At 28.7% G+C, this 24,048-nt stretch overlaps 4 protein-coding genes across 4 annotated transcripts in view; 3 read left to right on the top strand and 1 right to left on the bottom strand.

Annotated features, from left to right (window-relative positions):
* Positions 1 to 2,908, bottom strand: part of LOC111689304 (palmitoyltransferase ZDHHC3) — a 9,324-nt gene extending 6,416 nt beyond the window's left edge. Inside the window, exons 1-2 of the mRNA XM_023451778.2 lie at positions 2,438 to 2,908; positions 1,926 to 2,363 (exon numbers count right to left, since the gene is read on the bottom strand). Coding sequence (XP_023307546.2) covers positions 1,926 to 2,363; positions 2,438 to 2,553 — 554 coding nt within the window. The 5' untranslated portion in view covers positions 2,554 to 2,908. The remainder of the gene's footprint in view (positions 1 to 1,925; positions 2,364 to 2,437) is intronic.
* Positions 2,909 to 5,042: 2,134 nt separating this feature from the next.
* LOC111689168 (signal transducing adapter molecule 1) lies at positions 5,043 to 18,204 on the top strand. Its single transcript, XM_023451666.2, has 4 exons — positions 5,043 to 5,349; positions 11,500 to 11,777; positions 15,953 to 16,237; positions 16,297 to 18,204. Exons 1-4 carry the CDS (start codon positions 5,307 to 5,309, stop codon positions 17,731 to 17,733), a joined length of 2,043 nt encoding a protein of 680 aa, XP_023307434.2. The 5' UTR covers positions 5,043 to 5,306; the 3' UTR covers positions 17,734 to 18,204.
* Positions 18,205 to 21,124: 2,920 nt separating this feature from the next.
* Positions 21,125 to 22,493, top strand: LOC124418879. Its single transcript, XM_046946647.1, has 2 exons — positions 21,125 to 22,054; positions 22,109 to 22,493. The coding sequence occupies exons 1-2, from the start codon at positions 21,933 to 21,935 to the stop codon at positions 22,491 to 22,493; spliced, it is 507 nt and encodes a 168-aa protein (XP_046802603.1). The 5' UTR covers positions 21,125 to 21,932.
* On the top strand, positions 22,442 to 23,542 carry LOC124421345 (putative nuclease HARBI1). The gene is made up of 3 exons (XM_046956369.1): positions 22,442 to 22,527; positions 22,619 to 22,763; positions 22,825 to 23,542. The coding sequence occupies exons 1-3, from the start codon at positions 22,522 to 22,524 to the stop codon at positions 22,932 to 22,934; spliced, it is 261 nt and encodes an 86-aa protein (XP_046812325.1). The 5' UTR covers positions 22,442 to 22,521; the 3' UTR covers positions 22,935 to 23,542.
* The last annotated feature ends 506 nt before the right edge of the window (positions 23,543 to 24,048 follow it).

Below are 24,048 nucleotides of genomic sequence, written 5' to 3'. Positions count from 1 at the left end.
GGTACTTTTTCGTTCTTCAAAAGGTACAAAAGGCTTTAAACACATCATGGTGAAGGGTATATAAGATTCGGCACAGCCGAATATAGAACTCTTACTTGTTTTTCTTTTAAATTGAGTTCTTTATACTAAACTTGATTCAGATTTAAAGTTTTGAATACTTCTGAATGCCAACGAAAATGTTATCGGAATAAATCCTGTTTAAACGTGACAAACGTGACATTTAAAAGTCCATGAAAGAAAACCGAAAATTTGCCTTTTAAGGAAATTTATCTTTTTATATTTGTATGTTTTAAGATAACTATTATTTCAACAAATGTATTCCGATAAAAGTCCATTTAAATATTAGCATTTAAAATAATAAAAACTATTAAAAGCAAATGCTACTAAAGGTGCAAAAATATGCCTGAAATATTATTGTAACTTTTAATTCCGATTTCTCATCATAGTGGTTAAGAAAAGCTTTGGGGTCTTTAATATAATAAAATTTGAATCTTTTCTATAATAATAGAAGTTGAAATTTTATTTTTGATGACTTTTAGTTTTTGAGGCACGGTGGACTTTTCGGTGGAAATATCCATAGTTTTCATCAGACGTTGATTAGAATAGTCACATAATTTTATTATACTTGATCAGAATTTTGTGCGAATAGTCAGACATTTATCCGACATCTAGCAGACTTTCTTATACTTGATCAGACTATTATTTATTAAAACATATTATTTGAAAAAATATTTCCATAGGTGTTAAGCAAAATAGTGAATTACTGGAATTTGGTGTATGGATTTGTCTTTGGTGCAACAAATTATACAATCGGAACAACACACTGTCCATTCTAAAATTTACATAATTCTAAATCATACTGCCGATTTTCAAATTGGACCGTACTAGATTTGATCCTAAATGTCATACAACGTTTCTGAAAAACACTATAAACTATTTATGTATGTATTTGAGCCTTGTTAAGAATTGCTAAAAATAACACTGGCTATTTTTTTACTTCCTTTTATTTGTTTAAACGTTTGTATACTTATGTATATGTTTGTATACATATCGTCATCTGAAATGCAAAATTACGAATGATCCCTTTTCATAGTTTTACAAGAGAAGCAATAAATGTCAAAAAATTAAAATTATTTTAGATACAAAGCAATATTTTATATTTATGCGTAAAACATGATGAAAGATCAAATATTTTTCGAAGTTATGTTTGTTACGTTATTATGCATTTATATTTTCTGAAACAAAATGACGTATCATCAATGAAAGATTGTAGTACAAAGTGAAAAAAAAAACTTCCTTACTAGAGAAACTAAAAGGCTAAAATTTTCTATAAATAATTTATGTTAATAAGGTTTGTTTGGTATTGAAAATGAGTAATATCGATGAATCATTTTACATAGCTCTCTTACAAGTTGCACCAAACGATGATCAGTCTAAAATATGTTGATAAGAGAGCAGTCTTTAGTAAATATTGCATAAGTTTGTTTTGTGAACCAACAAATTATATTTTAAGTTATAGAATCTCCTACAAAATATAACTTAAACCTTAACAACTGACTAAATAAACATGAATAAATTTTTAATTTCCAAAAAAATAGCAAATTTAACATTTACTTTAAAGCCAAAAGTTTGGACTTTCAGGTAACATAACTGATTTTGTAAATTAAATTGACTTCGCGCTGTTATTAATGTCTCAAAAAAGATCAAAGAACTGATGTGAACAAATTTGCAATAGTTTTGAGGCCACATTCGTATAATGGCTGCTCAATCTTAAGTCTACTTTGCATTTCTGATTGATTTTTTCAAATCTTTGTTCTTCTTATTTTAATACTTTGTTTTACAGTTATTTTAATCAGTAAAATGTATTTAAAAAAATTATAATTCTAAATCTAGTTGTGTAAAACAATGAAATTTAAATTACTTACAATCTTGTCTGTGACTCCAAAGTATCCGATCCACATTCCACACACGGATATATCCAAGATCCAACAACTAATGCAATCGAATATAGCGCCAGCATGCCAACATATACCAAAAATTGCAAGAAAAATTTTTGATTTCGTTCCCCTACACAATTGTTAATCCAGGGACAATGATGGTCCATTCGTCTAATACACCGCTTACAAATGCGACAATGATGAGCTCGCGGTGGTCGATAAGTTTCACAACGTGTGCATACTGTCCACTCATTGTGACCATTGCCTGTACCATTATTTTTTCCCACCGTATGTAAATCAGAAAAATCTAGACGATTCGCTGGCAAGGGCACTGTTCCCGGATCTGATAAAACCGCCTTAAGATGAGATAAGCCCAATAGGAAAACGACAGTATTGAATAGAACCACATGTAACGGAGCCCAAATACTAAAAGTATTAATTGTAATCACTTATCATAAAAACTCAAATCTAAATTTAATTATCAATATTCTATGCTGTACCTGTCATGCATTGTCTGCAAAATAATCCATCTCATCACCACATAATCAGCATAAATTACCATCATATATGTAATTATTAGACAAGCCACACCACAGGGATCACGAACAAATCTCATTGTAGTTAAATTTCTTTATTTTTTTGTTATAAATTAGATATTATTTTGTTTTGGTTGATACACTGCTGCTTTTTCGGTGGCAGTCACCTCTACTGCCTGAATAGTATTTGGGAGAATAAAACAATACCTTATTTTTTGTACGTCAATAAGATTTTCACTTGTTCATTTTGTTTGTTGAAATTTTCATTAATTATTTATTAAAACAATATTTTTTGTAGCTTTTTATTCCTTTTAATAATTATGTTTTCTTAAATACTTCGTTTTTTAATACAGTGACTTCAAATCTTTTTTACTGTATTATTTTTCTTCATACAACCAAAAATGACGTTTATTATTGTTTAAAAATGAGAGAGGGAGAGAAGCAAAAATCCAATAACCTCCGTTGTCTGGTGGAATAATAAGGTGAAGTCAATTCTACAATAAATGTTGTATACATACGTCAAAAAGTTACCAGACTGGTTTTTAATATATATTGCAAATCTGTTTAAATATATCACCTATTATTATTAAAGAAATGGAAATAAAACATTTTTTAAATAAACGTTATTAAAATTTGTATATTTATTCTCATTCGGAAATAACTCCAATTGGTTTCTATGTATGCGATATTAAAAAAATTGTCATACTGAAAATCATCATATTAGGGAAATATTTAATGGGCAGAGAAATTTCAGTTGGTTAATACTAAAACTATCTATAATACAAATATTATTTTATATAATATTATATTCTTATAAGGATTAAATTAAAAGAAAAATACTCTTGTTTCATTACATAGAAATGTTTTTTATTACTACAATTTAAATAGTTAGCATTAAAAATATGTTTAAGATTTACATAAATATATAACTTAAATACTTGTTCAATTATAAATATATAAATTATTTTAGTATCTCAAAATGGAAAAAAATCCTTATGTAAATAAATGCAAAATGCCGGTCCACACTAGGAAACTTTTTTTTGGGAAACTTTTGATTTTGGGTGTTTCTCAACAAAAGTATTCCAGTCTGAACCAGGTCTGAATGCCCACACATTACGTACAAAAACTGATGGTCCACACTTGTTTTGTTTTTTATTTTCATTCGTACAACAACAATTCAATGAAATTAATACGTAGTTTTTGAAATAAAAATTTCTATGTGTGGACAATAAGGAAACTTCAAAAGAGAATTAAGAAAAAGTTTCTCAACAAAAGTTTCCTAGTTTGGACCATGTCTATGTATACTTAACTCCAAGTTTACCAATGACAGTTAAAAAACTGTGAACAGGTTGTGCAATTATGGGTGTAATTTTTTAATGCAACTGCTTCTTCATCATTAGATAGTAGATGAAATCTATTAGAGCCGCAACGTTTTCTTTGTTTTTGAGCATAAATTGCCAAACACAAGAAAATTTAACAAAAATCATGTTAAAAAACCTTTTTTAACATGATGTTTTTATTTTAAGGCAGAAATGACAGATTATGTTAAGTTTTATTAAGCCCAGTTTTATAAAGGCATTTTAAAAAATTCCGAATTTTAAGATATTTTCTTCCGGAATCACGAATATTTTTTATTAATAAAGCTACGTTCACAATGCTAGAGTACTCCACACTCCAGCAAATTGTTTTTCTTTCTTTTTCACACCAATATAATTTCAAATTTGACTATCTCAAACAATTTCTACTCCAGAGTGCAGATTATTTTCACTCTAGAGTTAACATAAAAATTTTAATACTAACATGACAAATGTTAATTAAAAAAACCAAAATTTTGTCCAAAAAATATAAAAAGTAAAATATCAAAAAATATATTTTTTTTAATAAATAAGCATATTTGAATGTGTTTGTATAATTTTTGATGATTCTTATTTTGCAGGAAAATGGTTTGGTTGAACCTAAGGGACTTGGTACATACAGAAGACAGAGTACACTGCTTAAGAGAGACATGTTCCAAAGGATTAGTGCTGGACAGGTTCGACATTGTTTACGCAAGGGGCATTCGTTTGTTTGCCGTAGGAATTGGCAGATTATAAACATAGGTTTAGTTCGAAACTGGATGGTATTTAAAAAAACTGAGGGGGTGTGAGAATAAATCAAAAGTTTAAGAACTCAAATAATACTAAGAAAAATAGATTACAAATTTTAAAAACTTGTGGTATTTTCAAAGGGTTGATCCGTCAATAACCTGCAATTGGCATGGAAAGTTGGAAAACGTAAAATAACCGTTTTCCAATTTGTGAGAAATTGTTATTTGCATTGGAAAGTATAGATTTTATTTGTAATATTTTGCTTATTTTTATTATTTTGACAAATGTATATTATTTGACAAGTTATGTAGACATTTTTTTCACTTTGTATTTTGAACACTTAACATTTTTTGCTGGAGCACAGAGTGGAGTACTCCAGCATTGTGAATGTTACTTAACGGTAAAAAATTTAGAGAGATAGCCGGCATACAGCCGATTTTAACCACCGTTAAAATTTGTAGTTGTAGCCGCCGTCTTCTTTAATGTTTGTCGGCGCAGGACTTTACTTTCTGTTAGTCATTTTCACTGCAGATATAAGAAAAAATATTCTACCGAAGAAATTTAATTACAAATAAAACTGTATTTTAAAATATTAAACAAATCAAACAACGAAAAGAATTAAATATTGGCAAGCATTATAAGAAATCTTATAAATTTCATTGTGTAAAAAGAAAATTTAAAACGATAAAAGAAAAAATTTCATTCATTTAATAAACAACTAGCTAAAAACTTAAATTGTCTAAAAAATGGGTATTTTTTCACAATCTACTAGCTTTGATGCTGATGTGGGTAAGAAACTGGCAAATGATAAAAATAATATTTTAAAAAATCAAATGCTTGTATTTGTAATGAGAGAAATTAAACAAAAAATAAACAAAATAAAAAAATCGCCCTCCCATACCCAATAAATCTAATTTAATTTTAACTACGACACAAAGAGAGTCAGGCAGTTAGACAGAAATCACCAACATACATAAAACATACATATGTACATGTTTGCATATGTATGAATAAATGTACGTTGTATATACATATATAATCTGTTATCAGTTATATTTGTTTGATTTTTTTACTTTTTGTGTGGTTTCTTCAAGGTCTTCTGTTGCATTTGATTTTTGTTTTTTTTACTACTTTCAAACAAAGGACATTAGGAAGTTTTTTGACATTAGGAAAAAATAAGTTTTTTGGAACAAATCTAGTGTTCTAATCCTGCTGACTTTTAGATTTTTTTATTACCTTGTAGCATTTTAAGGTCTGAGTACAGTGATGGAAAAAAAAAATTTGCTCTATATGGATCCGGGAGTTCTGTGCCTACAAAGTATTAAAATTTAATTGGTTATATCTTAATTACCCATAAACAGATGTTTTAGGTAACATTGGGAAGGTCTTTAAAAGGGATTTCCATTAATGTGTAAGATTTGACAAAGACATTCATATTTGAATTGGTATCACTTTTATCGACGTTAAAATTAAATTAACAGGCATACTTTTATATGTATATAGCAACAAATCAAAATTATTGTTAAATTCAACGCAACCCAAAAGCTGCCTAAATACACCCTACACCACACTAATGAGAACTGTATTTTTATTATGTCTTACAGTTAGTAACACCTGCCTCGATATAATGATTCTATCCGTTCATAAATTAGCGTATTGATATATTTGTATGCGGTACATTAATAAAAGCCGACTTACATAGAGTGTTGTAAATATATTCCAGAAAGATTCGCTATTTCTGATCTATGTTTTAATTACCTTTATAAAAGCTTCACATAACTGACTTTGTTTTAAGTAGATAGGGGGTATATAGATTTTGTCACTCCGTTTGTAACACATATCAGAAATATAATTTATATGACCCAAACTCTCGATACCCTACCCGTCATATTGTCGCTTCAAAAAATGAATTTAACTACCATGGCTGGCTTAAAAATACGAGTTTGTTTGACCCTACTATTCTGGGTTTTAAACATAACATTTCATTGTTTTCAGGTGTCTTTATGTGTACCAAGTTTCAGCCAAATTGGGCTACAAGAACTGATCGAAAATTCAGTTACAAATTTATTACCATCTAACAAAGCAAGTTAAGTAAAATAACTTTCAAAAAATAGGACAAGTTTTTTACGCCAAAGCGTTCTGCGTAAAGATACCTTTTAGAAAACTATAAAATTGTTAGATGTTCTTAAAGAAATTTTTATTTTATTAATAAAAGAGTTAAGACACATTTTTGGCCAAAAAACAGCAAAATTCTAAAATTTTTTGAATTTTTAAATTAAAAAACGTATATTTTTGGATCTGTAAATGATATTGATCTGAATTTTTTTTGGATATTATTGGAAATTTTGTTGTCTAACTAACAAGAAAAAACTGTGTCCATTTGGTCCAAAATTACTCCCAGTATTCAAAAGAAGGCGGACCAAGGTATGGTAAATTTTGTATCACTAAATTTTTAAATGCCTATAACTCGGATATTATAAGAGATAATATCGAGCGCTTTCAGCAAAGGGATGTTGTTCATTTTTGACAACTATGAACTACATCTAATCTTATTCTTAGATGCAATAAAATCTGATTTTTGGATGTCAAAAAATAAACCGAATTTGTTCAATGACATGCTTTTGTTAATTTCATTGGTTTTTCATCAAAGTTTGATATACTTCGAATATGTTATTTGTAGTGACTTTTCTAAATCTTTTTCCTCACTTTTAACTAGGTTTTCATTTGTAAGGAAATTTGGTTTATAAAAGCGAATAATATATAATCGCACTTTTAGATGTGATTAAGATGTCGTTTGTAAAGTATGACATCAATTGTTTAATTTAAAATTGATTTAACTACCTTTTTGAAATAATATTTATAACAACGTTAGAATCCTATAAAGCTTCCCTTTTTTGCAACTTTGTTGGAAGATTCTAACGAGTAACCGCTAACGGTGCTTAAATATTGTTTGCTACCAAAATTATGCTTGTTTCGTTTGACATTATAAATCACTTTTGATTTGTCTACGACACAAGCACTACGTGCAATTACATTTACAAAACCATCTACTTCTACGAGGTAATATTTTGGTGTAAATAAAAAGAGATCTTCATATCTAATAAATTTGAAATACACATTTGTTTTATTTTTATATAAAATCTTGGGAATCTAGTTGGAGCTGAACATCAATTATTTTTTGCTGTGTAATAATTAAATTAGATATATTGTCTAGAGAGTTCTAAGATTTAATACACACTCCTTAAAATTTGGATAAATTACATTTATTTAAATAAATTTAACTTTTTTTAAGAGTCCATGAAATTACTTCACATAAGTTTTCGATTTTTTCCTGTATTTCATATTTGACCATATTTTTCGAAACACAAAAATTAGAATCGAATGGTATTTTTACTTAATATTGTTTTAAGGGGTTACTATCAACCGGATATATTTTTGGCTCATATGGCCCACAATTTTGTTGCATTTGTACCATCTTTTCATATAATATCATTAAAATGCCAGTTTTTGACCATATTTGCCATTTTTCCTTTTTTCAGATAAAACCAAAATTTAATATTGGCATTTAATAGATTAATTGAGGTATCTAAAAATAATAATGTTTGTTATAAGGATCTGTTTTAAACATTCCAAGATATATTTTTGGTATCGTTCTTCTGTTTCTAATTGTATTACCTGGATCTTAAGTCCTTTTTCGTACCACTAGGATTGATATTTTCCGACAAAGTTGGCTAGTATATATTATTGTAGATATTAGCACTAATATATTTTAAATTTTCAAGACATCGTAGCGGTATACAACTCCAAAACATGCCTTGACAAAACGTCAGTAGATTTTAGTTTTTACTACTCATAACATTCACGATTATGTTGCCCATTACAACAACACTATGTCCAACATTTTCGGTTAATGTTGATCATAGTAGATAATATTTAAACAGATATAGACCATTAGACCATAGAGGCCATTGGTTATAAAAAGAATGATTCCACTATATTGAATAACGTTTCCTCGAGGCATGCTTTTGAGTTGTACACTTCCACAATATATTGAAAACTTAAAATGTATAACAGCTGATATCTAAAACAATATATAGAAGACAAGTTCCCCGAAAATTTTTGACTCTAGTATTATAAAAATGGTCTTGAGTTTCAATAAATTGAATTAGCGATAGAAGAATGATTCCAACAATATATCTTGGAACGTTAAAATACAGATTCTTTTAACAAAAAATATTATTTTTAGATACCCCAGGGGGTTATTAAATCCCAATACAAAATTTTGGGAAAAAGTAAATTATATTACATGAAAAGATGGTACAAATGCCCAAAAATTGTGGACCAAATGGTCCAAAAAAGTATACAATCGGTTGATAGTTACCCCTTAAAACTATTTTTAGCAAAAAAAAAAAAAATCGATTCTAATGTTTGTGTTTCGTATAATATAGTCAAATACGAAATACAGCAAAATTCGTATAATTTTGTGAGGTAATTTATGGATTTTTTTAAATAAATCTAAATTAATTTAAGTAAATGTGAATTTTTAATGTTTTAAAAAGCGTGATATCAAAGCTAAGGATTGTCTAGACAATTTAACAAATTAATTTATTAATTTTGCATACAAAATATTATACCTAAATTCGAATACTTGTGAGAGACACTGTATGTGAAACATGTATGATTTTAACATTAGCGTGTCATTGGCGATTGGCGTATTTGGAATAAAAGCACGTCTTTAAAATGAGTGCTTATAACCAATGAACATTTGATGATTCTCATGGAAATTTTCATTGGTGCACTATATTTATTTTAAAATGCATTATTGAAAGTAATATTGTAATATTTAAATAATTGTTTTTAGTGTGATATTGTCAAAAATGATATACGTACATATGATTACGAATACTTTAATATTCATTTGGAGTAAAATTACCAAATATACATACATATGTATGCATTTAAAATCTGTTACATGAATTTTTCTTCTCTTATTAATCAAAGTGTTACAATCAACTTAATATTACTAATTTTAAAAGATATTAAATACAAAAATCTAATAAAACTAAAGGTATTTTTTATATTTATTATATGAAATGCACGTTTCTTTTGAATCCTAAGAGAAACCCAAATTATAATGAATTTTATAATTCCTATAACAGAATTTTACATAAGTGAATTGGGTGCAATTTTTCATGACTTATGACAAATTATGAGCTAATTATAAATTCGCCAAGCTAGTTGCAAATGTGTTGTCCAATACTGTACATTTATATTTTGTATGGTTTTATAAATATGAATACCTGAATTTGAACACACTAAGTAGGTCTCAAAAAATTATGAAAGCAAGGATAAAATTGGAGGTAGTTAAAACTTGAGCAAGAAATGCAAAATTTATACAATTAAAAAAAAAAAAAACAATCAAATGTTTGATTTATCGATTAGTAGAAATTATTGAGACTTCACAATATATTTTTTTCATTTTAAATTTAAGTTTTCATTAACATTAACAACACTGCGAAGTTTAATCTTGTACACAAAAACATCAAAGGGGATTAACATCATAATCAATTTATTTTTATATTAACTAATTTGATTATTATTTGGCATTTGATTGCCAACTCAAAAACCCACTCTTATTTAATAAGGACCCAGAATATACAGTGACGGACATTACAATAGAATCACTACCAATATTTCACTCTCTTTTTATACCCTACACCACTTTAGTGGGGAGGGTATATTGGGTTTGTGCTGATGTTTGTAACATACAAAAATATTCGTCCTATACCCACCTTAAAGTATACCAATCGTCTTAGAATCATTTTCTGAGTCGATTAAGCTATGTCCGACCGTCCGTCCGTCTGGCTGGCTGTCCATGTAAACCTTGTGCGCAAGGTACAGGCCGCAATTTTCAAGATAATTGAATGAAATTTGGCACACACGCTTCTCTTGGCTCAAGGACGAAGCCTATTGAAAATGGTTAAAATCGGTCAATTATTTCGACTAGCCCCCATACAACCGTACCCCCCAAAAAGGGCCTTTTGGCATATAATTAATTTAAATGATCTATTATGTTAACAAAAGTCGACAAAACTTAGTTTTATAGAACTTTAAATGACACTACCTATTTTTGTAATGATCAGGCTTCATTTGACCCTATCCCCCATACAAACTCCCCATCATAAAATGACTTAAAGGTCAAAATTCACTTACAAGCACTAATAACACTTTTAAATTCTACATAAATAATATTGAAGAAGACTTAGCTCCCCCTACCAACACTTTTAAGGATAGGGCCATATTTTGCCCTACTCCCCTTTGAGCCCTCTTAAAAAAATCTTTTTTTTTTTCAAAAAAAGCAAAAATATTCCGAAATAAAGTTAAAAAAACAAACCAAATGCTTTATTTTTTAAATAATCCCCATTTTTAACATACATACTGACTGGTGTAGGGTATCATATGGTTGGCTACGCCCGACTATACATTCATACTTGTTTATTTTGCGTTTGAATTTTGTCCGCGTGGTCACACTTAAAATTACAACTTATTACAATATTAATAACATTGTTACTTTTCAAATTAAAAGATATGAAATGTAAATTTTGTTGAATATATTGCGACAATAAATAGAATCACGTTAAAAAATAAAATAAAAAGTTGGCTTTGACTATTAATTTTTGGGTTTTATTTATTTTTGGATTTTACATACCATAAAAAGGGTGACTTCAAGCAATTATTACGTGTCAAATATGACGAAAAACTGGTATTTTCAAACTTTTAATTAAGTATTTCGATATTGTGAGGTGAGATTCGGATTCAGCTCTGCTTAATTCTTTGAAATTGTACTCTGGTGACTGGGTCCAAAATTTTGTCTCTGTTATTCATCTTATCTTAGAAACATAATAACATACTTTGTCTTTTTAATTTTTATTACTACAGAAAAGGCCACCAGTGAAACTAACACTAATGAAAACTGGACATTAATATTAGAGGTGTGCGATAAAGTCTCCCTTAACCCTCGAAATGCCAAAGAATGTTTAAAAGCCATTATGCGACGAATGGCCCACAATGATCCGCATATTGTAATGCAGGCTATCACATTGTTGGATGCCTGTGTTAGCAATTGTGGTAAAACTTTTCATTTAGAAATTGCCTCTCGTGAATTTCAAACTGAATTTATTCGTTTATTGGGAAAGGTCCAACCAAAATTACAATCGGTAAGTGTTTAAAATACATATATCTATAATATAAATGTTGCACAATTCGCTTATCTCGAGACATGCTTTATGACATAATAGCGGTTGGATAAGGCTTAACTATAATATGAATTAATCAAGTAATTTTCCTATGTAAAATTTTATAAATTAAAAAAAACATTAACTGATCAATAATTTTTAGCAACATTAAGCAATTTGTTCGTTGTATTTCTTAAAGAATATCTTATATTTTTATTTTCTACCATAAAAAGTAAAATCGTGACATTAATTAACGATATTTTTGATAAAATGTGAACGTATTGTGATTTTTTGGTCAATAAAGTATTTTGCTTTTTTTTTGTTCATTTTTTAATGCTGTATTATTTCATAAAATTTGTTTTTCCTTTATATAAAAATGACAATTTTTAGATGTTTTAGTAGTGGTATGACTAAATTTGTACATTTCTTATATACTTATAAGAATTTATCAATAATGGACCTAACATGAAATCTATCGTTTCTTTGATTTTATTTCGGAAATAATAACTAATTTTTAATAATAAGATTAGTTAATTTAAAAATAAATTTAATACAATTGTAAATGTAACATAAAAATTAATGAAAACTTAGATTTATGATAAAAAAATATATTATGAAGTCCACATAATTTATGCTTATCGGTAAATCAAACATTTTAATGTTTATTTTAATAAAAATTGTATTAATTTTTTTGGCATCAGCTGTTTACACTTTTACATTTCTTGCTCAAGTTTAAACCAACTCTATTTAACTATTAAACAAGCAAACAAAATTAGCTGATTGAGTATTCAAAAACAACTTTCGAAGAAAATAAAAAAAAAATAAAACGCATTCTCTTTATGACACTCCTATGAAAATTTCACTGGTTTTTCACCAAACCTTGATGTACTTCTAATGACTTTTCACATTTGTAAGGAAATATTTGGCTTATAAAAGTGAATAGCACGTAATCGCATTTTTAGATGTGAATAAGATGTAGTTTGTGAAGTATGACATCAATTATTTTTGCTCGGTAATGGCGATATCACCGTATACCACTATAGAACAATAAAATGTTTGAATTTGAAAGTCCTTTTACAGGAGCATAAGAGCTGATTATGAAAAATTGAGTACACAGAGTTAATACTAATTGTCTACAGTTTCCTGCACGCATAGATTTTTTCATGTTTGAGAATAACTTTTGCACGGTTTATAAACAAAAATATTATTTTCACTTCAATTCTATGTTTAGTTTTTTCTCAAATATTAGAAATTATTCCTGTTTATGTGAAATGCTTTTCTATATAAAGAAATTACTGTTTTTAATATTTTCAAGGAGGTTTAGAATTCATACGTCCCATTGAACACTAGTTCAGCTATAACTGTTGCTGAAAAACTTATTAGAAATATGTAATTAAGAACACAATAATGTTCCCAAAGAACTGGTTGTAGAAATAAAGGCTATATAATTATTTCCATGGTTTCTTTTCAAAAATCATCAAATAAATTTTCTTTGTTATAGAATAATGATTAATAAATTAAGAACATAAGAAAATTTATTATAAAAATATTAAATTTTGTAAAAAATATATAGTAATTTTACTTCTAAATAGTGAGTTTTTCTTAATCGGTTAATTGATAGAAATTATACGGTTTATTTGTTATTTGAAAATTGACAATTTTTATTTATTCGAATCGGTTAATTGATAGAAATTATACGGTTTATTTGTTATTTGAAAATTGACAATTTTTATTTATTCGAACGACTAATCGTCAAAAATTAAACGATTAACCGAACGACGATTAATCGTTTGAATACTCTAGTATATATAAGTTTGTCATTCCGTTTGTAATTTGTAAAATATAATTTTTTTGACCCCATAAAGTATATATATATTTCCGTCTGTGTGTGTGTTGAAATCAGTTTTTAGAGGACCCCAGATATCGGCGAGATCCGAATCTTCAATAATTATGTCTGTCCGTCCGTGTGTTTGTTGAAATCAGTTTTTAGAGGACCCCAGATATCGGCAAGATCCGAATCATCAATAATTCTGTTAGACATGCTTTCGAGAAGATCGCTATTTAAAATCAGCAAATTCGGTCCATAAATACCGTAGATATGAGAAAAAGTCTGAGACAACCTCTGAAAATGTCATCAAAAATTGGGATTTTTAATTCATGCTCAAACAGAAATTGCAAAAAAAAAAAAAAATACATAATCATACGGTAAAGTTTGTTATTGTACTCTTGTCATCTCACTTTTTCGTTTTTAAGTATGTAGATTCCGAATTAGATGAGAACCCATAAAAGCGGAATTTTTGGGACTTTTTCGTCTTTCAAAAGGTATTTTTTGAAGATTATATGATATTAAACCTAAGAACATGAAATTAAGTATTCAGAATTAGGTGAAAACACATAAAAAAACTTTTTGGTACTTTTTCGTTTATCAAAAGTACTTTCTGGGTATTCTATAATAATGAACCCAGAAACATGAAATTAAGTATGTAGAGCTCGGATTACACGAGAACAAATCAATGGGGATTTTTTGGTACTTTTTCGTTCTGCAAAAGGTCAGATAGGCCGAAACATGGAGCGTTCTTTGTTTTCATAAAGATTTTCGAAAATTCGAATTTTTCTTCGAAAGCTGTTAAAAAATCTATAAATCGCAAGGGTTCGCTAAAAGTGCCATTATTGTTTTATTTAATGTCCAATTATAACATTTTACAGTTTCGAAGTAAAAACTCAAAAGAATTTTAAAATTTTAATGAATTTTAAAGTATTTTTAGAACATAATCTTTTGATTTCCAAGATAGCCCCGTTGATTTTGATTGTAGGAATGTAAAATTTAGCAGGAACATGTATTTTAATACTGTGCATCATAATCAATCAAAAAGTCGATTTTGATTTGTTTGTAACTTAGGGTCTTTTGAATTTTATATGACGAAATTAAATTCATAATAGAAACACTTATATTAAGCCCCTTCTATAGAATAATCAGATTCTCATATTTATTTATTTTATTTATTTATTTATTTATTTATTTATTTATTTAATAATATTCAATAACCTAGCCTATAGGCCATAAGCGGTTACAAATTTCTACTTTACAATAATTCTTCCAATACAAAATTTTATTATGGTTATCATTTATATAATTCTCGTTAAAAACAATTAGACTTTTGAGCAATTAAGCATAATTTACTAGATAACTTCTTAAAATTTGTCACTTTAATTAAACTTCATTTAGAAGCATAGTCTATGCTTCTAAATATTGATACGTATTACAGAATATTCTATCAGTCATGTTTTTCCAACTTCATTTATTATAATAATAAAAAAACTTTTTAAAAACTTAAAAAAAAAATAAATTAAATTAACATGAGGTGAGCTGTACTTTATACATATTGTATATTTGTAGACGTATTTGTTCATTAAACCCAATAAGCAAAAACCTTTGAAATGATGTAAATATGTATTTGAAAACCTATTCAAATTTCATACATAGCCTTTGAGAACAAATTTGAAAAATTTTGTTTTCAAATGGAAAATTATGGCCTTCTCAAACAAAAAGGCAGTTAGAAATCAAACGTATTTTTCAAATGTATTTCAAATTTAAAAAAAGGCTAGAGGTAAGCTTGAAACTAAAAAAATTTTCAAACGTATTTCAAGTATTCTTTATTATTATTTTCATACATATTTCAAACCCTAATTATAATGCTAACTATTGCAAAATTCATATATTTTTTTACATCACCTGAAAATAAAACATTCATACATTTATTTTAGCATATTTTTCTTTTATATCTCCGATTATTTCTCCTATATTTAACGTTTTTTCGCTCCCTTGCTGTAGAAAAAATGTTCTGTTTTTATTTTTCTAAAATAATTTATTTTTTGAAAGAAACTTTTCTAAGTTCAATTCAAACAAAACTTTGAAAATTTTATAAATATCACACATTATATTTTTTTAAACGTTTTTGGAAATTATCATGTTTATTTCAAAGGCTAAACTTTAAAATTTGAAAACAATTTGGAAAATACAGTATTTAGTTAAGAAAATTTTCAAAAATATTCACAGGTTTGAATCGATGTTTATTGGGAATGTAGTAAGATGTATTCGAATATATCGAATATTCAATAAAGCAAATAAAATAAGTTTATTTTAAAATTTTTTGTAGAAAATGTGTCAAGTTTTGAAGGGATGGGCTGAAGGTGATTTTAGAAGTGACCCCGAGCTAAATTTAATACCTTCATTATATGCAAAATTGCGTCAGGAGAATTATGACTTCAGTAATTACAATGATAAACCTGCAAAGTCAGCGGTAAAATTAGCGGCTCCCAAAGATCCTAATGTTGTTAGCAGCCAACAGGAAGAGGATGATTTGGCCAAAGCTATAGAGTTATCTTTGAAGGAGGTAAAAAACAGTCCAAAACAAGCATCATCAGCAGTATCTGCTAACTATGTAAGTTATTTAAAAGTAATGAAAATTTCTAATTTTATTAATTTTTTTTACTACTTAAGCCATCTTTGTATCCTACGATGTCAGCGTCTTCAGTTACTCCTTCCGCTATTGAACCACGAAAGGTACGTGCCTTATATGACTTTGAGGCGGCAGAAGAAAATGAGCTTACCTTTGTTGCTGGTGAAATTATTCATGTCACTGACGACTCCGATCCAAATTGGTGGAAGGGCTACAATCAACGCAGCGAAGGCCTGTTTCCTTCTAATTTTGTAACGGCCGATTTATCCATTGATCCAGATCGTTTGGAAATAAATCAACAACATAAAGTAAAAAAGAGCACTCAATTTGAAGAGGATGCTAAAGAGTTACAACAAAAAACGGAAGCCGCTGCTGCAGCTGCGGCAACGCAAAGAATAGATATCGATGAGCAGAAGATTGATCGTTTATTACATTTATTAAATGAGGCCAATCCCGAGGACCCCTCCCAGGATACCGAAGAAATGTTAAGATTAGAACAGGAAGTACATCAAATGGGCCCTTTAATCGATGCCGAACTAGAGCGGGTTGACCGTAAACATGCCCAACTCTCGCAACTGTCAAGTGACTTAGTTGATGCTATTAATTTGTATCACTCCCTAATGAGAGATGATCGAAATGCAATGGGTTCACCCTACAACATCGCCGGAGCTTTGTCTAGCATGCCATTGGGAGCAGCCGGTTTTCCTGGTCACTCTAATATAATGTTTGGTACAAATCCTGTATTTGGTGGAGCTTTTGGTCCACACAGCTTTCCACTTGGAATGAATTCTTTACCTTATTCTCCACAAGCTGGAAACTATGCAACGCAACATCAGATGCCTAGCATACCAATGCCATATCAAAATGGACATTCTGCTAACCAACAACCACATTCGCTGCAAGGACTGCCACCACAACAACATCACCTACAAAGTCATTCGCCATATGAATCACAGCAGCAGATGACTGCAAATAACTTAAGTAGGGGCGTTGAGTCTCAACAACAGCAACAACAGCATGTACCAAATCAACAGGGCAATTTCAATCATATGTTGCCTAACCAACAGCAGCATTATCAGCCACAACAAATTCCAACAGTTACAACAGCTGGTACGGAAATACCTACAAACCAGTTGGTATCGTCCACACAGCAACCACACGTCTCTCAACAGCAAACACAACCACCTAATCAGTTTATTTCAACGCAACATCAAGTCCAACAACCTACTTACATGAATAGTCCATCGAATCAACCCTCAGCTAATCCTCATTTTTACAATAATTCGGTAGGTGATCAACAAGCTCCGTCTATTATGGCTACTCCACAACATGTAGCCAACAATATACCACCTCCAACGGGAACACTTGATCAATTTGGACAATTGCAACAGCAAATGGCCAATATGACAATGACTGGTCAACAACCATATCAAGCAAATATACCACAAAACATTCCAATTTACCAACAACAGCGGTAAGAGATTACCATCATCAGAATCATACTCCAAAAGGGAAATAAAAAAAAAACAATAAACTATTCCATTAAGTGGTTTTTAATAATTGATCATTAACTTTAATTTATATAACTTTAAGCATACTCTTACTCCCACTGGAGCAAAGGGCGCCAAACGTCTTTGACGTCAAATATTAATGCGTATTTTGAAATTAAAATTTTTATTTTGGTTTTATAATGGAATTATTTTTTATCATAAATAATTTATTAATCACACCAAACACTTTGTAAACACTGTTTCCTAATTGTATAGTTTTCATTTTGTATTAATCTCTTTCGGTCTCCGTGCTTACATAGACACATCGTTTTATAATGTACCGGAGTTTGTATGATTGTATTGAGATAAATTGGACCATACATTGTTAAACGAAGAATGTTAATAACAAAAACGTAATTTTTAATTCAAAAGAAAACATTAAAATGAAATCTTAATAAACAAAACTAAATATATTATATCCATACACATTATTAAATATTATTCTTATGAAAATAAAATAATACAAAATGTTTAAATAACGTCTGTGCTGTGTTGTTTAAATATAAATATAATATAATAAGTTTAATAAATATAAAATAGAATCATTATGAAAAAGGAAAAAATTGAAAAAATCAAAGAAAACAATTTTAAAATATATGTATGTATAAACTTCAGGGAAATTGGACAGTAAAATTGGCAAATTGGCGGAAGTTTGAATAGCTAAATGAAAATTGGCACGTTAAAAATTAAGTAAAAGAAATGGAAAATATCGTGTATGCTTAGTCAGATGTTATAAAAAATTGTTTTATTTAATATTTCGCTTATTATATGTAGAACGCATATACATATTGAATAACATTTAGGTTGGAGAATATTTATGTACAACAATAGTTGTTTTCGAGAAATAGTGCATTATTTTTCCATTGCACTAATACTTTCAAATCGTAATATAGATTATAAAATAATTTTTACGTTATTCATAAGCTGTTAATATGTGCATATACACTGTTTTACATATGTATTGTCTTAGAATCGCTCTATGACCCATAGTGCATTATCTGTCTATTCAAATATAACAAGTCATATTTTTGAATGGAATTCGAAAAAAAGTTTTTATTCACAGTTGGAGAAAATTTTACTTAATAATTCTTCTTATCTTGAAGGATATTTTTATAGACATAACAATCTAATGTTTTTAAAATATATTAAACTATTTATTTAGTTTTGACTGCACGGTGTACATATTAAGGTTGACCTTATATGTTAATTTGCAAGTAAATGCATTGCCGATGACAATAGACAAAAATAATAGTTCTTGCATTAATTTTTCTAACATATATTCATACTATATCAAAAATGTTACGTAGTACAATATACAACACTTAAAAAAATTGTACAAACTTTTCGTTCAGTGCAAAAAAAAAAAACTAAAGTGGTGTTAGTGAAGCAAGAATATTTTACTCTCCTGATGTCGGCACATTTGAGAAAAACATAACTTTGCGAACGATGAATAAATTGGTTTAGAGTGACCGTTTTTATTTCTACTTTTTATAAGTTTGAATACCAACCATCAAAAAAGATGGGTGGCATAGCCAATATACAAGTGGCTCTTCGGAAAACAGTTTTAACAGTTATAACTGGTTTAAAAATAACAGTACGAAAATGAAATTCTACGTAAATAAGTCTTATGTGAACGTCAAATTTTATCGGTTCATAATTTACCCTATCCCCCAAATAAGTTCCCATTCAGAAAATGTCTACTGGCTCAGAAATGCGAGTACAGCGATGAAATTGGATATAAACAAGTTTTGTGTGAGTTAAAATCTCTCTATTTACTTTTGTAAGGACCGGTTCTTTATTATTGATATAAACAAAATTTTGTTTAATTTCAAGTCAAAATTTTAGATTGCCAAATTCTACATAATTTATTTTTTTGTCAATACGAAAATGATTAAAATGATCGACTGCAATTAATTCTTATGGGATTTGACGTATATTTTAACATGAGAAAATGTTTGGACTTGGCGTTCGTGTTGACGAAAATATGTCAAAAATAAAGTAAAAAATTCATTCTGAAATTAAAAAAAAAAATATATTAAAAACACTTTCTGGTCATCTCATGGTGTAGGACGGGTTTAATTTGAATGGGAATAGGTTCGATACTCCTTGTGAGAATCACAATGGATAAATGTGTGTACAAAGTTTTGTTGAAAAGTGTTATTATATCACATTGAACAACTTTATATACAATTCTATATCAATGAAAACTAATTTTGTATTTTTCAAAATAACGCTGACGAATCGGAAACGTCCTGCCCTATGACAATTTCGTACTTAGTAGCAACTATTGGCAGTCCAAAAACAGTATTGATGTATTTTTTCTTTTAATTTTTCTCATATTACCTATTTTTTGTCCAAGCTTGAAAGAAATGTAGAATACAAAAATCAGTGAATGTTTTAACAATATTGATTCCCGCTAGTGCAACTTTTAATCTAAGATATCGATACCCTATATTCAAAAAGTGGTAAATCAGAAAAGTTTATTTTTAAGGGAGAAAAAAACTATCTAATTTGTGAAATATTGTACAAAAATACAATGTTTCTTCCATAATACGTCCTTAACAGTCTTACTAATTCCTACCTAACATACATTTTTTTTGGTAGACAAAAAAAAAACAAATATTTGTACTATGTAAGCATGTTTTGTTCAAAGATTAGAGTAAACACATCTCCTAAAAATATGGCTTACTTTATATATCGAGGGACTTTATTCAATAGCCTCTATCTATCATTTTCATGAAAATAAGATTTTGATGGCAAAATATTCAGAAAACTATCCCGCACCAGTGACATAAATTTCAAAAGAAACATTTTTTTCGGCAATTTTATAGCAATTTTTAAATTTCTCTATCTTAAAAAAAGAAAAACTCTCTATCTTATCGAAAAATTGCTTCAAATTTGGATAATTTACTGTAAAATATTTGAAATCGTTTTGGTACAAAAAAGCTCTGTCTGATATAAATTTTTAAATAATTTTGCAAATATTACAAAATTTTAAATTCTTTTTATATAACTATTTCGAATATAGTCGTAAAAATATATTGTAGAAGAGGGACTATAAAAAATAAAATATTTGAAATCGCTTTGGTACAAAAAAGCTCTGTCTGATATAAATTTGTGAATAATTTTGCAAATATTACAAAATTTTAAATTCTTTTTATATAACTATTTCGAATATAGTCGTAAAAATATATTGTAGAAGAAAAAATCTCAAAAATCTTCACGACCTAGCGAATTAAACAGTTTTTTTTGCTCTCCTGAAAACTTGTGTTATTTTAGATAGAGACTATTGAATATAGTCCCTCGATATGATACATCAAAAAACAGTTTCCCAAAAAAAGTTTCCTAGTGTGGTTCTGGTTCACCTGGTTCACAAAAGTTTCCTAGTGTGAACCAGGTCTAACTATCAGCCTTTTTTGACAGACACATAGAATATGTGTATTATCTATGCATAAAATGTGAGAACGTGTGGTATGGTTCTCCACCTTAACATGGATTTTTTTTAAATTAACTATCATGCTTAATTTGAAAAGTTACTAAAAAATATAAAAGAAAATTACTTTTTTTTTAAATTTGTGTTATTTTAGGATTTCGTTTAATCATCCGCAGGTCCATATACCATAAAATATTGCAAATACTGACGTAAAACATATTGAACGTGTAGCAAACCCTTTGTATTCATCAACCCATTTAAATGCGTCGTGATACAAATTGATCACACGTTCAATATACTATGTATATTGATCAATTTGGATGATTAAACGAATTCCGAGAAAATCACAAAATAATACAAATTTAGAAAAAAGTAATTTTCTTTTATATTTTTTAAAAACTTTTTAAACAATATTTAATAGCATGTTTCTACATAACGTACATAGTTCTACACGAACGAGTAGTATGCGAACGAGTACGTAATGAAATGAGTTTTTTTAAACCATTCGTCCCTTTACGTTAAAATTTATGAGATTGTCAAATATAAGTTTTCATTTTGTTTAATTTTTGGCATATAAATAAATTATTAAAAAATAAAATAGTTTTACTTGTATTTTGTTTTTGTTACAATAACAAAATACAAGTAAAATTTTAACTCAAACTACTCGCTCGGTATCTAGAAACAGCACATAAATATGTTTGGATCAATTGCCATAAGTCTGGATAGCGATTCAAGTGAAAGTGATAACGATGATACACGGCTTTGTCGGAGGAATATACGAGATGCCACAAATGTTTTAGATCTTCCAGAAGAACGGTAAGAGAATGGACATAATGTGTAATAAATCCTTATTCATACAAAGGAATTTAGATTTATTGCTAGCTTTCGAGTCAATAAGGAAGTGTTTGTGATGTTACTTGAAGAAATAACGCCAAATTTAAAAGTGGCATATCGAAATACAGCACCTACCAAACTTGCAACATTTTTATTATTTCTGGCTACGGGAGGTTATCAAACATCAATTGGAAATGAATGTTTTTCGTCCATATCAAAATCGCAAGTGTCCAAGGTAATAACTGAATTGTTAGAAATATTCGAAAGGTACTTGTGTTCAAAATGGATAAAACTAGAAGATAACAATGATAGTGAAGTGAAAGAGTTTTTCTATAATTATGGTGGAATACCAGGGGTCGTGGGTTGTGTTGATGTGACGAATAAAGGCACCTGGAAACGAAAGAAATCATTTATACTATAACCGTAAGGGTTATTTTAGTATAAACGTGATGTTGGTAAGCTTTATTACATACTTGAAACATCTATTATTTTTAAAATACTTACTATACTATACCATACATTCTGTGCATATTTTTTTGATAATAGATATGTGATCATAATATGGTCATAACATATGTGGACGCAAGACATCCAGGAGCTAATCATGATTCTTTTATTTGGAACCAAAGTGCAGCGGAACATTATTTTAAATCAAATTATTTAAATGGAAGGAGAAACACATGGCTCCTAGGTATAATAATTTAGAATTAAATATTTAATTAATAAGCAATTTACCTAAGTTTCTTTAACAGGAGATTCTGGTTACAAATTACTGCCTTATATGATGACCCCCTACAGAAATCCAACAGAACTTTATGAAAAAAATATAATGAAAAGCATTGTAAAATTAGAAATGTTATAGAAAGATGTAATGGCGTTTTGAAAAACAGATTTCGAGCAATAATTGGTTCAAGGGGACTACATTATAGTCCAGAAAAAACTACAAAAATAATAAACGCATGTTGCACTTTGCATAACATTTGCATTTTTTATAAAAATAACTGGCAAATTCCTGAGAACGACAACATAAATGATGATGAATATAATTTTTTTTCTTTTGAAACATTTTCTGAAGACTCAACAGTGGCAACTTCTATGAGAAATGAAATTTCGAGGAATTTGTTATAAAATTAATATTTTTTTTTAATTTAACTAATTACTTATATAATAATAAAAATGCATTTTGTAAATGCGAAATCAAAAAAATATGTTTGCTTCATTCTTCTTCATATTTTAAGTGTTTAATGATATCCACCAAAGCGTTAGCTATAACTTTTGAAGCATCGGCAATTTCTCTAAGAGCTTCGGCCTGAGTTTTCATAGCATCAGCCTGAGCTTTTGCAGCATCGGCTTGAATCTTTGATGCTTCACTATTACTTTTAGCAGCTTCTGCTTGTTTATCCAAAATAAAAAGTGTTTTATTTTGTATTTCCACCTGTTGACGTAAAAGATGAAATTTTTCTGCATAGTTTTCGCCTTTCTTTCTTTTTTTATGTGTTTGAAATGAGGGTAGAGGTTCGTGTTATCGATTTTGTTGTTTTCTGTTCGCATTGATAAATATTTAGTTTTAAGTGATTGTGGCGTAAGGATCGGAGATTTTAATGGTTGTTTGGGGGGTAATAGAGTTAGTATATCTGTGACATTTGGGGTTTGTATAGAGCGCAAGGGATAACATTCTATGTTATTGTTCTGTATGCATAAAATTTGTCTTTTGGATGTGTTTGATGTTGTTATTCCCGTTGGTTAGTCGATATATCAAGTACTTTATTTGACGAAGGCACTCCGAAACAAAGTCCACCAGGTGCGGCAGCTGATGTGAGGTGGCATATCTTATCGATGTCTAATTCCAAAGCCGTTAAATTATTTAAAGAACATGGGCCACCACCAGTTCCGTTAAGGCCTTTGTTGTCTGCAATTTTCTTTTTCAACCTGCATTTTAAATCTTGCCATATCTAGGAAAGATCTATCATTAATTT

Source organism: Lucilia cuprina, chromosome 2 (genome assembly GCF_022045245.1).
Source record: "Lucilia cuprina isolate Lc7/37 chromosome 2, ASM2204524v1, whole genome shotgun sequence".
NCBI classification, from domain to species: domain Eukaryota; kingdom Metazoa; phylum Arthropoda; class Insecta; order Diptera; family Calliphoridae; genus Lucilia; species Lucilia cuprina.
This window is presented reverse-complemented; position numbering and strand designations above follow the sequence as displayed.

Coding starts and splice junctions, on each gene's coding strand:
- LOC124418879 (XM_046946647.1), top strand. CDS start 21,933: ATGTTTGGATCAATTGCCATAAGTCTGGATAGCGATTCAAGTGAAAGT. Junction 22,055..22,108: donor TTAGATCTTCCAGAAGAACG/GTAAGAGAATGG, acceptor AAAGGAATTTAG/ATTTATTGCTAGCTTTCGAG.
- LOC111689168 (XM_023451666.2), top strand. CDS start 5,307: ATGGGTATTTTTTCACAATCTACTAGCTTTGATGCTGATGTGG. Junction 11,778..15,952: donor TCCAACCAAAATTACAATCG/GTAAGTGTTTAA, acceptor AATTTTTTGTAG/AAAATGTGTCAAGTTTTGAA. Junction 16,238..16,296: donor CAGCAGTATCTGCTAACTAT/GTAAGTTATTTA, acceptor TTACTACTTAAG/CCATCTTTGTATCCTACGAT.
- LOC124421345 (XM_046956369.1), top strand. Junction 22,764..22,824: donor GAGAAACACATGGCTCCTAG/GTATAATAATTT, acceptor TTTCTTTAACAG/GAGATTCTGGTTACAAATTA.